Here is a 14813-nt window from a genome sequence, read left to right on the forward strand (position 1 = left end):
GGCGTGCGGGGACGCCACGCGCTACTGCTTCGGACGCGCGGGCCCCAGAAGCCGCTGGCGCGCGGGGATAACCTGTCGCAGCTGGGACGGGGACGGTGGCAGAGAGCGCCAGGGCCGTGGGGGCAGGCGAAGGCTCGGGGCGGGGCGGGCCCCCGTGCAGTGGACGCGCCCGGGGCGGGACCTGCAGGACCGCCGCGCCGCCCGCCCGCCAGCCGCCGCCATGATCATCCCCGTGCGCTGCTTCACCTGCGGCAAGATCGTGGGCAACAAGTGGGAGGCCTACCTGGGACTGCTGCAGGCCGAGTACACCGAGGGGTGAGGCGCGGGCCGGCGGGGCGCCCGGGGGGCGGCGACCGGGGGAGAGCGGGGCGGGGGGCGGCGACCGGGGGAAAGCGGGGCGGGGGGCGGCGACCCGGGGAGAGCGGGGCGGGGGGCGGCGACCGGAGGAGAGCAGGGCGGGGGGCGGCGACCCGGGGAGAGCGGGGCGGGGGGCGACGACCCCGAGGAGAGCGGGGCGGGGGGCGACGACCCCGGGGAGAGCGGGGCGGGGGGCGACGACCGGGGGAGAGCGGGGCGGGGGGCGACGACCCCGGGGGAGAGCGGGGCGGGGGGCGACGACCCCGGGGGAGAGCGGGGCGGGGGGCGACGACCCCGGGGGAGAGCGGGGCGGGGGGCGACGACCCTGAGGAGAGCGGGGCGGGGGGCGACGACCGGGGGAAAGCGGGGCGGGGGGCGACGACCGGGGGAAAGCGGGGCGGGGTCGGCGACCCGGGGAGAGCGGGGCGGGGGGCGGCGACCGGGGGAAAGCGGGGCGGGGGGCGGCGACCCCGGGGAGAGCGGGGCGGGGGGCGGCGACCGGGGGAGAGCGGGGCGGGGGGCGACGACCCGGGGAGAGCGGGGCGGGGGGCGACGACCGGGGGAGAGCGGGGCGGGGGGCGGCGACCCCGGGGAGAGCGGGGCGGGGGGCGGCGACCGGGGGAGAGCGGGGCGGGGGGCGGCGACCCCGGGGAGAGCGGGGCGGGGGGCGGCGACCGGGGGAGAGCGGGGCGGGGGGCGACGACCCGGGGAGAGCGGGGCGGGGGGCGACGACCCTGAGGAGAGCGGGGCGGGGGGCGACGACCGGGGGAAAGCGGGGCGGGGGGCGGCGACCGGGGAGAGTGGGGCGGGGGGCGGCGACCCAGGGAGGGGGGCGAAGACCCCGGGGAGACGGTGTGGCAGGCGACCCGGAGAGAGGGGAGAGGGTGGCGGGGCGGTGTGACCGGAAGCTCCTGTCAGGATTTCAAGGTCCTGGCTCTTTCAGAACAGCTGTCCATCTCCTCTCTGGAGAGTACTGCCCTCTGCAGGGTGAGCAGTGGGTGTCTTGGGGACTTTTAGGTATCTCCCTGTAGGTCACAAGCACTTTCCATCTGCAGCAAAGATCTCCCTACTTCCTTTCTCTGTTAAGCCCACTTCTTGTCCTGTAAACCTTGCTGATCCATTAAGATGCAAAACAGATTTTTTTTCCTGAATACTTAACTGCCATCCCTGACTTTTGAGGCAGAGTCTGACCACCTGCCACCTTGTAGTCTCCTGTAAAGCCCTGGGGCTCACTGTGCCTGCATGTCAAACAAGAGTCAGTGTGCAGGCTGAAAAGCTTGCTAGAGTGACCAGCATGGAAATATCCGGGAGGCCTACCCCTTCCCAAGCTGCCATCTCTGTGCATTGAAGCCAGTGGTGTGGGAAGTTTTCCAAAGCCTGAGAATGACTAAGTCCTGGGGAAACTGAGACTTGTAATTGGGCTGTGAAATGGGAGAGGGAGGTTCCTGAGGAGGTAGTTTCTCTCTTACTTGGGGAGCAGGGCTGGGGAGAGAAATTCCACAGTTTATTTCCTGTCTGCTGAGGCCTGCCAGGATGAGCAGAGCTCTGCAGGGCCACTCATCTCTGTCTTCCGCAGAACCTGCCCTGTGGGGCCTGAGCTAGATGAGAGGAGTTGGCACCTTGGTTAGGGCCTTGGTCCACAAAGCTCCCCTCCAGCTGTTCAGAAGCCCCAGGAGCTGCCTCAGTCCTGGGTACCAGCTTTAGAAACAGGCAGAAGGCAGGTAAAGGTGGGGTGGGTGTGACCTCTGAGTGAGTAGGTGGGAGAAGAGGCCCACTGGGATCCTGCTGCAGGGCCTCAGCTCCAGTCCAGGTGGAGCTGTCCACCTTGTTTAGCAGGAGAGTAAAATGAGCAGGCACCAGTGCCCAGAGAGGTTGGCTGTGGCTCCAGACCTGTGGGGACCACAGTCTCACTGCTCCTCCCCTTGGCACAGGGACGCCCTGGATGCCCTGGGCCTGAAGCGCTACTGTTGCCGCCGAATGCTGCTGGCACACGTGGACCTGATTGAGAAGTTGCTCAACTACGCACCACTGGAGAAGTAGCCACTGGAGCCGCTTTCCTGCTCTACTGATATGGACAGTGTCACGCCAAGTTCATCAGGCTGAGGTGTCTGTGGGTGGCAACAATGCGTGGCCTTAGCCACATGCCCCCCATGCTGGAAAGAAAGTTCAGTAAAGGTCTTGAGAATTACCCAGGTGTCCTGCTGATTGGCCTGGCTTGGGGAGGTTCCTTTGTCATGTCTCCTGCCTGTGTGAAGACTCAGCCCACCCTCTTACACTGCAGCAGGGCCTACAGTAGGCAGAGCCCTTGGCTGGCTGGGCCCTGGCCCCTTTGACCACTAGGCAAGTGAGATCCACAAGCCTTCCAATAGTCACCCACCTGGTGTGTCTCCTCCTTCCTGTTCCAGGTGGGTGGGGTGGATTCTGTCCTTGATGCCCAGGAAGAGGGAGAGCTTCCAATAGCCTGACACCCAAGAGAGCTTGGGGTCCTGGTGTTCCACCCTGACATTCCAGGCACAGAGACCCTATCACCTTCTCCCAGAATCTCAAGAACCAGGTTTTCTGGCCTGTGGGAGGGGGTGTTTTATTGTCAACCAACCTAGACAGTGTCTGCTACAGTCATGGCTGCCTGGCCCTGTGCTGCCCGCACCTGAGGTTCTGCTCCAGAATTTCTCAGGCTCCACCAAAAGCCAGGGGAGGGACAGCACCCAACGTCCACAGCTGGGCTGGGGGGCTCTGAGGAGGTTCCCAGCACCCAGGTGTTGGCACTTGGTGCTCCAGGGGCTTCTGGTCGTCAGTCCAGGCTGCAGCTAAGAGAGGTAGATGCCTCAGCCAGTCTGGACTAAGGGTATGTGATTGCAGAGGTATGGGAAGCAGCTCTTTAAGCGTCTCCGTCTGGGCCAGTCATTAGCTGCCCAGACATCTGACATGAGGTCCTCTGGGGACCTTAGGGACAGGAGCTAGGGTGGCCCCAATAGTGGAGGAGCATCCCCCTACATTCTGTCAGACCTGGGCCTCTCCTGCCCTCTGATCCCAGTAGGCCTGACTTGATCCTTAGCCTCTACCTCCATGCTCCCCCAAGTGGCCAGAAGGCAAGACTCAGGCCACACAGGTCTGCTTCCGTTTCCTCCTGAAGGGGTTCCTACCAGTGAACCAGGAACACACTGGCCACCCTGGACCCTGGGTATAAGGCTCTTGGCTGCTGCCCTCTGGACACAGCAGGTAGTTGTGGACATAAGTGACAGGATAATCCTGTTCTCAGTGCTCTAACAGTAAGCTGACCCAGCTGTTCAACAAACATTTATTGAGCACCTATTATGTGGCAGGAATAGTTATAGGCATTTGGGATACAGCAGTGGATAAAACCAGTAATACCCTACTCTCGCAGGGACGTTCTAACTGGGATGCAGCATACTTTGTGAACGCGATGTTGAAGAGCAGTGGCAAGAGTTAAGCCAGGCTTTGGCTGATTGGGCCTTACAGCTCTCAGGGCAGCACAAAGGGCTCCTGGTCCTGCCCTGCAGCCCCTGTACCTCTTGACACCTTTAGCAGGGCCCCTACCACCTGCCTCTGATGGTCCATTGTGTAGAAGATGGGCCTGGGTTCTTCCCAGACTTACCCAGGCATCAAGGAGGGGGAACTCTTACCAGAACCTAGGTCTCTTCCTACCTGCCAGGCCTGGGCCCCAAGCCCCACACAGTAGACTAACCATATCTTCCCTATGCTGGGGGAGGGACCCTGCCCCAGGCCTCAGGAAAAAGGCACTTGAAGCCACCCCCAGGGTGGGGTCAGCAGAGGTGATGGTGGTGGCATGCAGGGCACAGACATGAAGATGGGCTCTGTCCTGGCCTTCAGTAGTCAGCTCAGTAGTTAGGTGGGATGCAGCAGGAGGTGAGTGGCCAGGCCAAACCCTGGTGGTCAGTAGTGCTCCAACTTGAGGCTCCTGTATAAGCAGCACGTGAAGACCATGCCAAAGACCTGCAGATGGTCAGGCAGGCATGAGACAGCACCTCAGGCTAGCAGCCCTCCCCCAGCTCCCCATAGTCGCCCTTATGCCCAAACCTGCACACAAGCGATGCCGATGCCCACGGCCCCAATGACCCTCAGGTGCTCTTGGATGAAGGTTTCCAGTTTGGTGATGCAGCCACCCTGTCAGAGTGGGGGGTGCTCAAGGTGAGCCCTGTTAGCTCCCCACAGGCGTGTCCTAGGTGTGGCCCAACAACCCCACCACCCTGCACCAGGCCAGCCCCTTGCTCACAGTGACCCACCTCCACCTTGTAGATGTTGGAGGCGTGATCCCGCTGCCCACAGCCAGGTACCACTGTCTTGCAGCAGCTGTCGGGGACCACACGGCCACCAGCCTCACCCGAGCGGATCCACTCGCTGTCACGCCAGTCCTGGGAGTTGTTGCTGCCGCAGCAGTGAAACTACAGCAAGAAGAGCTGAGCCCGGGGGCCTGCCAGGGACAGCCCCAGGGGCACAGGCATATCCCCTGCAGGCAATACCCACCTCCTGCTGCAGCTTATCCACAGCACTGGTCACACCCTCATGGCCTGGCTGGTGGTACTGCTTGGTCATGGTGTCCTTCAGATTCTCCTTGAGTTCTGTGTTCAGCTGAGGGAGGGAGTGTCAGTTAAGACCTCAAAGGTAGAGAGCTGAGAGAGCCCAGGACTGGACAAAGGCCCCAGGGTGCAAGGGAAGCATTAGGGTCTCACAGCAGCTGGTTGGAGGAACTGGGAGGGTCACCAGGGGATCATGGGTAGAAGGGAATCTCCAGATACCTGGTCACCTTGGGCACTGCAGGCAGGTCACCTGCCCCTGTGGCCACCCTTCCCTAAAAACCTAAACCCTGCCTCCAGGACCCAATGGCAAGTTGGTCAGTGCTGGAGTAGCAGAGGTAGAGATGAGACATGTCTCCCAAGGCCTATCCAAGCCCCTCTCACCTGCTGGTAGTAGACGTAGGCCAGGACACCAGCAATGATCTCCAGCAGAAAGATGAGGAGGAGCAGGATGAAGTACTGGGGGGCAGGGACCCAGTGAGGGGCTCAGCACCAGGCACCACAGAGCAGAGCACCTACCAGCTCCAAGCAGTAGGTGTGGGCCAGGCACCAGGCTCCCCAGCATTCCTGGTGGAGCTGGTGTCTCAGTCTAGCTGGGGGTGGGGGCTGTGGCCCCCTGCCAGCACAGCAGGGCCAGCCTACAGTGACACTAAACCATCAGGGCCCCAAAGACGGTCCCAGGAGACTATAGAGAGGAGCCCCTGGCCAGGACCCTGTGCCCACCACCCGACCAGAATGCTGCCATGCCCCGCTGACCAGGCGCAGCAAGTTCCGTCGCTCCTTGAAGGTGGCACAGCAGCCCAGGATACCGGTCACCATGACGACAACACCAGCCACCACCAGGATGTAGGCAGTAGCCAGGTAGGTGCTTGAGGCCAGTAGGCTGATGTAGTCACTCTTGAGGGCCAGCGTCCAGATGCCCACTGCCATGACAGCCAGTCCAGCCAGCTGTAGGCATGTGCACCAGTCACCACACCTAGTCCAAGTCTGAGAGCCCCAGTTGAGCCCCTAGGCCAAGGCTCAGGTGCCTTCAAGGCCCAGGGAGTGCTGGGTGGGCAGCACGGCACCCAACTCACCCAGAAGCAGCAGTTGTAGGTGAACAGCAGGTACTTGAGGCAGACGGTGCCACATGTCGCCTTCTTCTCGTTGAATTCGCCCATCTTGGGGCTGGGGAGGCATGAAGGGGTCAGAGGGCCTGCAGCATCAGGCCCTGACTAGGAGGGTGGCCAAACGCCAGTGGGGATGAGGGAGAAGGCACTGAGATGCACAGGCCCAGCTGAGGCTGATCCAGCCACCTGTCCTGGGAGGCCTGGGAAGGCCTCCCTGCAACCAGGGCATGAATCACTTCCTGGATCACAGGCTCAGGAGACTTGACCCCCAAGCAGCCAGGCAGACCCCATGGGCGGCAGAGAAACCCAACCCATCACTCACTGACTCACCCCTGCTGGCAGCCAGGGGAGGAGGCCCCAGCTGACCCCTCCCCCAGCATTCCCGGGCTCCACGTCACAGACTGACTGGCAGGAACCTAACACTTAGAGATAAGTCCCCAGAGGCAGTAAAGGATCCGGGAGCTCAGCCCTAACAGAGGTGCTCTGCACAGCCTCTGCTCCCACCAGGATAGGGAGAATGAAGGAACAGAGAAGTGGCCATGTTCCTCCCTAGAGGCCCCAGGCACACCTGCCCTGCTCACACCAGTATCTGCACAGGGAGAGCCTGGGGTTTAGACAGCAGCTGGGCACCACTGCCAAATTTCCAGACACTACCTGCAGTCTCTGCCCCGCCCAGCACTCACCAGGCTGTCTGGGAATGACTCCTCTACAGGACAGGTGTACAGAAGTTCCCCAGGACCCTGAGCTAGAGAGGAGCAGAGAACGAGTCACAGGTCACAGGTTTGCCCTCCCTGCCGGATCCTGCCCAAACTCTTTCCTGGTGGCTCAGACAGTGGGTCAGACCTACTCAAGAGGCAGAGGGAGGAGCAATCAGGCCCAGTATTTTGGTCTGGGAAGGGGCGGGGTGGGATGTGAGGGCAGAGGACATTTCTGGGCAGTCTGGTCCTGAGAGGAACTTCAGGTCTCCAGGTGCCCCACCCTGGGCCTTAGCTCCATACCGGTCACTGCCCCTCCCCCACCAGGCAGCAGCTGCGGACGGAGAGAGCCACCGATCTCCACCCCTGGGTTTGGCGGGGGTGTCAACAGACTTCCACCTCCGAGCTGTGGGACGGTGACACAAAGCACCACTGAGCTGGGGCCCAAACACATGGTATAAACAACCCCAGCAGCCGGGCAAGCCCTGGGCCAGGCTCTGGGGACCCCTGCTTCCTGGGGCGGCTGATTCCGGGCAGACATTCCTGCGGCCTGCCCAGGGCTGCTCTACACCCGGCCTTGGACTTCCACCGGCCCTCGTCGTCCCGCCACACTCGGGGAGCCGGGACTCGGCCCCAGCCGACCAGGGAGAATCCTCGCGTCGCGGCGAAGAAGTCGCCGCCGTCAAGGCCCCCGCCCGGGCGCGACCACTGGCCCCGCCCACTTGCGCCGGGCGGTGGGCGAGCCGAGGGGAGGAGACCGCGGTCCAGGGGCGAGGAGTAGGGCGTTCGGGCTGCACATTTTGTGTCCTTGCACACCGGGACTGCCGTGCCTGTCCTAGAACCCCGGAGGCGCCCTCCCTCGCCCAGCGCCCTTCCCGCCCGGCGCACGCCAGCGACCTCCCTCCGGAAGGGGCCCGTGAACCGGCTGCGTAGGTGTCCGGCGGACGCGGCCCCCCGGGCGCCAGCGGCGGCCTCCGGCACAGAAGCACGAAGGACCTGGGCGCCCTGGGCCCCGCTCGGGCGGGCCGGCTCCGCCGCACACTCACCGACCACGCGACAGGGTCCGGGCCCGGGCGGCGGCTGCGGGGGCGGTGGCTCCCGGTGCGAGAATGCGCGGCCGCAGGCCGGCCAGGCCCCGCCCCGCCCGCGGCCACGCCCACAGCCGGCCGACGCCGCGCAGGTCCGGACGCGTTTCGGAGGGCGGGAGGCGGCGGTGCTGACCGGGCCTCGGGGGCGGGCCCGGTGAGCTGCGGCTCCCGGACACTCAGAGCCTTGACCAGCCCGACCCCGAGAGAGGAGCTGGGCGAGGGGCGAGAGGCGGGAGGTGGGGGCGGCCCGCCAGACTCCCCGCTGGAGGAGGACCCGAGTCCCCAGGCCCTGGAGTCCCCAGGCCCTGGAATCCTCAGGCCCAACCCCCATTTCTCTCTCCGTAACCACTCGGTTTTACAGATGCTGGCCCAGCCCGGAGGTTCTAGCGGAGTGGGCCCATGACCTGGCAGACCAGCTGGGCTGGTGGGAAGCCACTCAGCTCCCTGGTGAAAAGGGGGTTGCTCAGGGCTGGGGATGTGGCTCAAGCGGTAGCACCTTCCCCGGGTTCCAGCCTCAGCACCACATACAAAGATGTTGTGACCGCCGAAAACTAAGAAATATTAAAATTCTGTCTCTCTCTCTCTCTCTCTCTCTCTCTCTCTCTCTCTCGAAAAGAAACCAAAAGGGGCTTGAAGCATGGCCAAGGACAATTCAAGCACTCAGGGACCCACAGCCCCAAAAGAGCAGGGTCATGTGTCTTGTGTGTACCTCTCACATGTCGTGGTGTGCCAAGGACGCCTCATTGTGAAGCACACATATGCTGCATCTCCGAGACACAGAAAACCAAGAAGAACACACGCAGTGGATGTTATAGCAGTTTTTGTTTGTTTTATTTGTTTTTCCCGTGCTGGATAGTCAAGGGACCAGGATAAGTATTGGCAAGGGCACACCTGGCAGGGGCACATGAGTCCCTTGAGACCTTTGCCACCCACAGGTTAGTTCCTGCATGTCTTTGTGGGCTAGAGCCCACACCCTGAATGGTAGCCCTCCTCCCAGGACAAGTAGCCTTCAAGGGGCAGCTCCTCCAGGTAATGCCCAGGGGAGTCACTTGGAGCTGGTTATCGGGCACTGGGAAGGTGGCCAGACCCACGTCTGGGGGGCCTAGCCCAGCTGCAACAGCAGCAGCAGGTGGGCCCAGGCAAGTGGGCTGTGGCCAGAGCCTTCTTGTGGCTGCTTCTGAGCAGCCTGGCCTCACAGGTCTCTCTCTCATCTCGGAGGTCTCGAAGCCGTGTATTCAGCTCCCTAGAGAAGGGGAAGTGGGAGAGCTGAGAACCCTAAGCAATCTAAGACCTTAAGGAGGGAGCAACCCAAGGTGGGAATGTGGGTTCTGGCTCCCCTCAAACCAGAAGAGAGGTGCCTGGTGGGACGTAGGGATGCTGGAGGGAGGGAGAGTAGACGTGAGGAGGAGGGACTCCTCCCAGTGGGATGAGGTGGAGGCCAAGAATATTTGGGAGCTTGGATACCCCTCCGAAGCTCTATTGAGCCCTTTTCCTACCACTGGCCTAGGCCCGACTGCACCTGAGCAGCTCTAGTTGCCGTAGGAGGCTGAGTTTCTCTTTCTGCATGTTCCTGGAGACTGCAACCACGTCTCTGTGGGTAGGAAATGGTGACCCATGCAGGCAGGGCCCTCCCAGAAGTCCCTCCCTCCACCCCTACTCCCCAGACCCTGGGGGCAGCACTAGATCTTGGCATGGGGATATAAGTGGCCCAACCTGAGCCTAGCAAGCCAAGGCCCCAACCAACCAGCCCTGTACCGTTGTGTCTGCTCCTGGCGGCCCCGAGCATCACCCTCCAGTCTGTGCAGCTGCTCCTGCACCCCCTCCAGCTGTGCATGCAGTGCCTCACAAGCCTGCCGTAGCTGGGTGTTCTGGGCCTGCGCCTCCAGCTGCTCTGCAGCTCGGGCCTGTAGCTGCCGTTCCAGCTGGGGAAATGGTGTGGGCTGGTGAAGGCCCCCAGATGCCTCACTTGCCCCTCACCCCCAACATCTCTAGGGTTGGCAGCACTGAGACACAAGAGCACCCTTGAGGAAACTGGGACTGCAGGGGAGACTGTGGGATGAGGTTTGATTTGGGGTTCAACTACTTACCTCCAGCTGCCGCAAGCCAGCACTCTCCAGCTCCTGCTCGCGGCTCTGCAGCTCCAGCTCCAGATGCCCCCTTCGCTCCTCCAGGGGTAGGTTCTGGAACACACCGGGGCATCTAAGCCTTTTCTCTGGCCTCGAAGAAGAGGCAGCGGAGGGGTGGGATGGGGCCAGGGTGGGCCATGGAAGGGTGAAGGCTGGTGGGGCCGCCGGGAGAGGAGGAACAGGGCACCCGGCGCTGGGGCAGCCTGTACCCGCAGTAGGGGAACCCTCGGGGAGGGACCAGTTTGAGGAAGGTGGAGCCAGAGAGGCTAGCTAGGCTGAGAGGACGCCACACCTGGCTCTGCCTGTGGCGCTGCCGCTGCTCCCGGAGTTGCTGCTCCAGCTCCTCATAGAGGCCACGCACTTCCCTCTCATGCTCGCCTTCCCGCCTTTGGAGCCGAGGATGAGACAGCCTTGAGAACGTGCCGGCCCTGCCTCTACCCCTGTACTGGGGCCCCAGAACCGCATCGGGCTCCACTCTCACCGCCGCAGTGCCTGCTCCAGGCCCTCGCGCTCCCTGGCTGCCTCTTCTAGGCAGGCCGATGCTCGCCTCAGAACTTCCTCGAAAGAACCCAGCAGCTCTGGTCTCTCACGCTGCAGCTGGGCCCACAGTGCCCTCACAGCCGGCTGCCTGAATCAGGCAGGTGCAGACTGAGACCCAGGAGATCCCCGGAGACCCCCGCAGCCCGGGAGTTTGACCCCTGCAACGCATTCCATTCAGGGTTCAGTGCTCTCATCCTGCCCGGGTTCTGTGGCTGGGACCCTGAAGTGTCACCGTATGTGGACAGCCCAGCATGCCACATGCCCAGTGCCTCCCCTCCCGAAGCTGAGACTGCTTTGTCCTGGAATGCAAATTCTGCGGGAAATCACGCCTGGCGGGCTGACAGATGGCTGGGCCTGATCAGGCCCAGGGACTCTGCGTGGGAACAGAAAGGTGGTCACCGTGGACAGAGCATGCAGCGTGGACAGAGCATGCAGCCAGAGAGAGTAGAAGCAGGAACCGGGAGCAAAGCTAGCATCCACTCACTTGCCCAAGACCCGGGCCACTCCCAGCTGCTCCAGTGCAGTGCAAAATTGCTCCTGCTCCTCCTGTTCCTCCTGCTCCTCCTCCTCCAGAGAACCCCTGGTGCCCTGCACATCTGACCAGCCCGATTCAAAGGTTTCCTCAGTAGTCCGGGAGGGTTGCATGCCCTGAGCCAACTCCACCCCCACAAACTTCCCTGCAGACATGGGAGGGAGAGATTACGGGACTGTGGGTTACCACCCTGGCCCTCCCCTGCTCACCCCCACCCCCAGCCATATCCTGTCCTCTCTCAGGGCCCAGTTTCCTGTTTTTGTTCCTTATTCTAGTCCTGTTGGCCTGGGAATGGGAGGTGACAGCCAGGCTCCCAGCTCCACCTGGGTTTGGCAGGAGACAGAAAGGGGTTGTGAGCAGAAAGATCAGTGTCATATACTACTATCTGGGGGGGGTGGAGGTCCCAGGCACTTGAGTGTAGATACAGTGAGTGCCCTGGATCTACAGGGAGTGCCCTGGATCTACAGGGAGTGTAGATACAGCCCAGAGTCCCACATGAGCCAGACCAGGACCTCTGGTGCTGGGGGAGGGGAAGGCCCAGCTCACCCAAGCCTAAGCTAAACTCCCTGGCAGTGAGGAAGCCAGTGTGGGCCTGGTCCAGACTTTCAAACACAGCCTCCAGCTGCTCAGGTGTGAGGAGTAGGTCACTCTGCAGGCCCTGGCAGAGAAAGGGCAGGGTGAGTGACCAAGGTCAGCCCTGGGCCCAGAAGCTTCTTGTGACTGGTGCTCACCTGCAGGTCCTGCCGGGTGATGAAGCCTTTGGCTTCCTTGTCACATAACAAGAAGAGCTCCTGGGCCTGCTGCAGCATGGCAGCCTGCTGTCCAGTGGAGGCCCCCTCCTCCTCCTCCTCCTCCTCCTGGGATTCCCCAGCCCCTGGCTTGCCAGTAGCCATAAAAACAGGAACCTTGCCTCTGTTGGGTGCTGAGAAACCAAGAGAAAGAAGACATGGGGGGACATGGGGTGGGCCACACGTGCCCTGAGGGCTCTGCCAGAGAGGGAGCCTAGGGCACCAAGGGAGGGCTGGTGTTTATAAGGGAGGCTGCAAGCCTGGGGTGCCCCTGGGTGGAGTGATGCAGACCTGGGGACGAAGCAGGCTGCACAGAACCAGGTATTCCTTGGAACACAAGGAAAGGTATGCCCAGAGGGAACTAGTGCGAGAGGAAAGAGGCTCAGTTCCAGGGGCTAGCTGTAGGGGACCTTATGAGGAGGCCAATGAACTCCTGACAGCCAGAGGAGAAAGAGGTCCAGTGAAGGAGGAGCCCACTTCATGCTGGAGTTGGAGGACTGGGCCAATCCTAGCTAAATTCTTGGCCCCAGACCTGGCCTGTGGTGCCCTGGCCTCCTGACAGCTGGCAGGCCAGGTAACTCCTCCCTCCCTGCCCACTGGTCCCTCCCATGGATGACCAGTCCCCATGGGGCACAATGGTAAGCTCCCAGCCTTGGGCACCCGTGCTCCACAGCCCGAGTCAGCAACACCGATTCTGGCTAATCACCCCTCCTACGGCACTAGTACCCTTCCCCTGCTCTCCGAGTCTGGGAACCCCTCGGGGCCTCCCTTCCACCTCCCAGAGAGCTCCACCCTTAACCAGAGCCACCTGTCGTTTTCACAGCCTCCTCCCCGGATTTCTCAAAGCTACAGCCCGGCCAGAGACACCTGCCCCACCTGGGACTCTAGCTGGGGGTTAGTGTCCCCTCAGCCCAAGCCTGTCACCTTCGCCCCACCCAGGGCCGGTGTCCCTGAGAAGAGGGGCGATCTCCAAAGACAGCAGGTCGGAGAAAGCGCCAGGCGAGGGGAGGGGACAGGCAGGATCCGGGTCATGTCCCCCAGGCAGCGCCAAGGCCTCACCCGGCTCTTGGGCTGCACCGACTTGAGGTCCATCCCAGCCGGAAGCGGCGCTGTGGCCGGGCCAGGCCGGGCCAGAGAGAAGCAGGAGGTAGGGCCAGCGGGTGGGGCCGGAGAGCCGCCCGCACAGCCCGCACCCCTGGGGGCCGATGCGGCCCTGTCCCTGCGCCGCGCGCCGGGAGGGCCACGGACGTCCCCCGACTGGGAGCGCTGGTCGGCGCCCGCCACGGCGGTCGTGAATTGAGACCCAGGACAGCCGCGAGGGCGCGGCGGTGGGAGCCGGGTCTCGGGACCGGGAGCGCCTACCTGGGAGCTGCGCCGCCGCACCTGCCGCGCGCGGGCCGCTCCTCCCGGAAACGCGCGGCGGGCCCCGCCCCTGCTGGGACCCCGACCCCGCCGGGGGCGCTGGCCTTGCAGCCTCGCACGCCCGGAGACCCCAGGTGGGCCGGCCCGGGCGGAGCTGTCGCCGGCTGCTGTCGCTGTGTTCCCGCCTCTCCTGCTGCCCTGGCGGCCAGAGATCCCGGGCAGCCTGAGCGGCTGTCCAGGCAGAACCACGGGCACAGCTGGGGACCCTTCAGGAGCAGGGTCAAGGTTGCCGGAGTGCAGACACCAACCTTTCAACCCCGAGGATCCAGACTTAAGGCGCCAAAAAGTGTGTAGGAAAAAGCCGGCAGGAAGTGGACCAAATTCTTTCAGAGGCTATCTCTAATGCAGTCCCAATTTAGGTTTTTCAAATTTTAAAACAATGAACATATAATACTAGAAAATGACATTTAACGGAGCACTAAGCACCCTGTGAAGGGAGTGAAGGTAGAGCAGAGAGGTCACATCAGCGGCCACCCACCCCCAGCACTCCTTCTGGGGCACAGCCCTGACCAGGGTCCCCCTGGGGAAGAGCGGAGCACAGCGCTCCTGCCTGGAAGAAATCCTGTGCACTTCCTAAGGGTCCTCCTAGCCCCAGCCTGGACTCTGCACCCACCTGGAGGGCTGGCCTGGTTGTCACACAGTGCTGGGGGCCCTGTGGCCTCTGCTTCTCAAGTGGAACAACGGGCTGGGCCTATAGGGCACTACCTGAAGACCAAGAGGGGGTGGCCCCTGGCACACAGACCAGGGACCTGCCCGGCCGGCTCACCCAGTCCTGCTGCCCAGGTCCCACCACCGTTATTGTTGGCTGGGGGCTGCCACCACAACTGACCCACGCCTACTGGGAGGGGCAGGCAGGCCCTGAGCTAGAACTAGGCTCACAGTCAGCGGAGTTAGGCTCCACCCCAGCACCCTCTCTTCAGGGGCTTCTGTGCCCTAAACTGCTCCCTCTGGATAAGGATCACTTCAGGAAACCGCCTTCAAGGACAAAGCCACCTTCAGCTAGGACCTTACCGTGCCTCAGTATTCCAGGTCCCTCCTAGATACTGGCAGGAGACAGAGGAACGGAGACAAGAGGGACCGTGCATCTGGCCAGCAAAGCTTGTGATGCCTGGGGGCCAGATGCCCAAGGTGGAGCAGGGGCCAACATTCCCAGGTCCCCAGCCCTCAGCTCCAGGAGCTTTACCTCCTGCAACAGCCCTGTTGTCACTCTGGAGCTGAAGGGCAGGTGACTCCTTTTGTAAACATCCCCCCCCCCCCCCCCCAGTGCATGGATGGAATCCAGGCTGTGGTGCATGCCAGGCCAGTGCTCTGCTATTAAGCTGTCCAACTCTATAACATTTTAATTCAGCAAGGATCTTGGCCCCAAATATGTCCTTTGGCCCTTGGAAAGCCATGCCAGGAGGTCTCAGGGCAAAGTGGGGGGCATATATATGGGTCCTCAACAAAGTGTAAGAGAAGGTCCCAGGCCCAGCTGGCAGGCCCCAAATGTCAGGTCCAACAGTGTGAGCCTGGAAGGCCAGTCATCCTGTGTAGAGACACTGGTCAACTAGGTGGAAGCTGGCTCTGTCCACCATGGCCCCAAGCAAGAGTGGCCAAGGGA

General features: G+C 62.6%; 3 protein-coding genes across 7 annotated transcripts; 1 reads left to right on the plus strand and 2 right to left on the minus strand.

Annotated features, from left to right (window-relative positions):
* Polr2l (RNA polymerase II, I and III subunit L) lies at positions 1 to 2545 on the plus strand. The gene is made up of 2 exons (XM_076847817.1): positions 1 to 315; positions 2289 to 2545. The coding sequence occupies exons 1-2, from the start codon at positions 221 to 223 to the stop codon at positions 2395 to 2397; spliced, it is 204 nt and encodes a 67-aa protein (XP_076703932.1). The 5' UTR covers positions 1 to 220; the 3' UTR covers positions 2398 to 2545.
* A 1096-nt stretch (positions 2546 to 3641) lies between these two features.
* Cd151 (CD151 molecule (Raph blood group)) lies at positions 3642 to 7868 on the minus strand. The gene is made up of 9 exons (XM_076847825.1): positions 7764 to 7868; positions 6706 to 6767; positions 5990 to 6080; positions 5670 to 5861; positions 5298 to 5372; positions 4864 to 4968; positions 4623 to 4781; positions 4417 to 4503; positions 3642 to 4332 (listed from the first exon to the last, which is right to left on the minus strand). The coding sequence occupies exons 3-9, from the start codon at positions 6071 to 6073 to the stop codon at positions 4273 to 4275; spliced, it is 762 nt and encodes a 253-aa protein (XP_076703940.1). The 5' UTR covers positions 6074 to 6080; positions 6706 to 6767; positions 7764 to 7868; the 3' UTR covers positions 3642 to 4272.
* Positions 7869 to 8608: 740 nt separating this feature from the next.
* Positions 8609 to 14439, minus strand: Cracr2b (calcium release activated channel regulator 2B). Of its 5 annotated transcripts, none has more exons than XM_076847821.2 (10): positions 14225 to 14439; positions 11735 to 11925; positions 11550 to 11661; positions 10956 to 11148; positions 10413 to 10559; positions 10224 to 10317; positions 9893 to 9985; positions 9561 to 9727; positions 9325 to 9396; positions 8609 to 9048 (listed from the first exon to the last, which is right to left on the minus strand). In XM_076847821.2, exons 2-10 carry the CDS (start codon positions 11894 to 11896, stop codon positions 8865 to 8867), a joined length of 1224 nt encoding a protein of 407 aa, XP_076703936.1. In that variant the 5' UTR covers positions 11897 to 11925; positions 14225 to 14439; the 3' UTR covers positions 8609 to 8864. The 5 variants fall into 5 exon arrangements, with proteins under 5 accessions (XP_076703936.1, XP_076703935.1, XP_076703937.1 ...); XM_076847820.2 differs by lacking the exon at positions 14225 to 14439 and adding an exon at positions 13827 to 14199; XM_076847822.2 differs by lacking the exon at positions 14225 to 14439 and adding an exon at positions 12668 to 13437.
* Between the last annotated feature and the right edge of the window lie 374 nt (positions 14440 to 14813).

Source organism: Callospermophilus lateralis, chromosome 2 (assembly GCF_048772815.1).
Source record: "Callospermophilus lateralis isolate mCalLat2 chromosome 2, mCalLat2.hap1, whole genome shotgun sequence".
NCBI lineage: Eukaryota > Metazoa > Chordata > Mammalia > Rodentia > Sciuridae > Callospermophilus > Callospermophilus lateralis.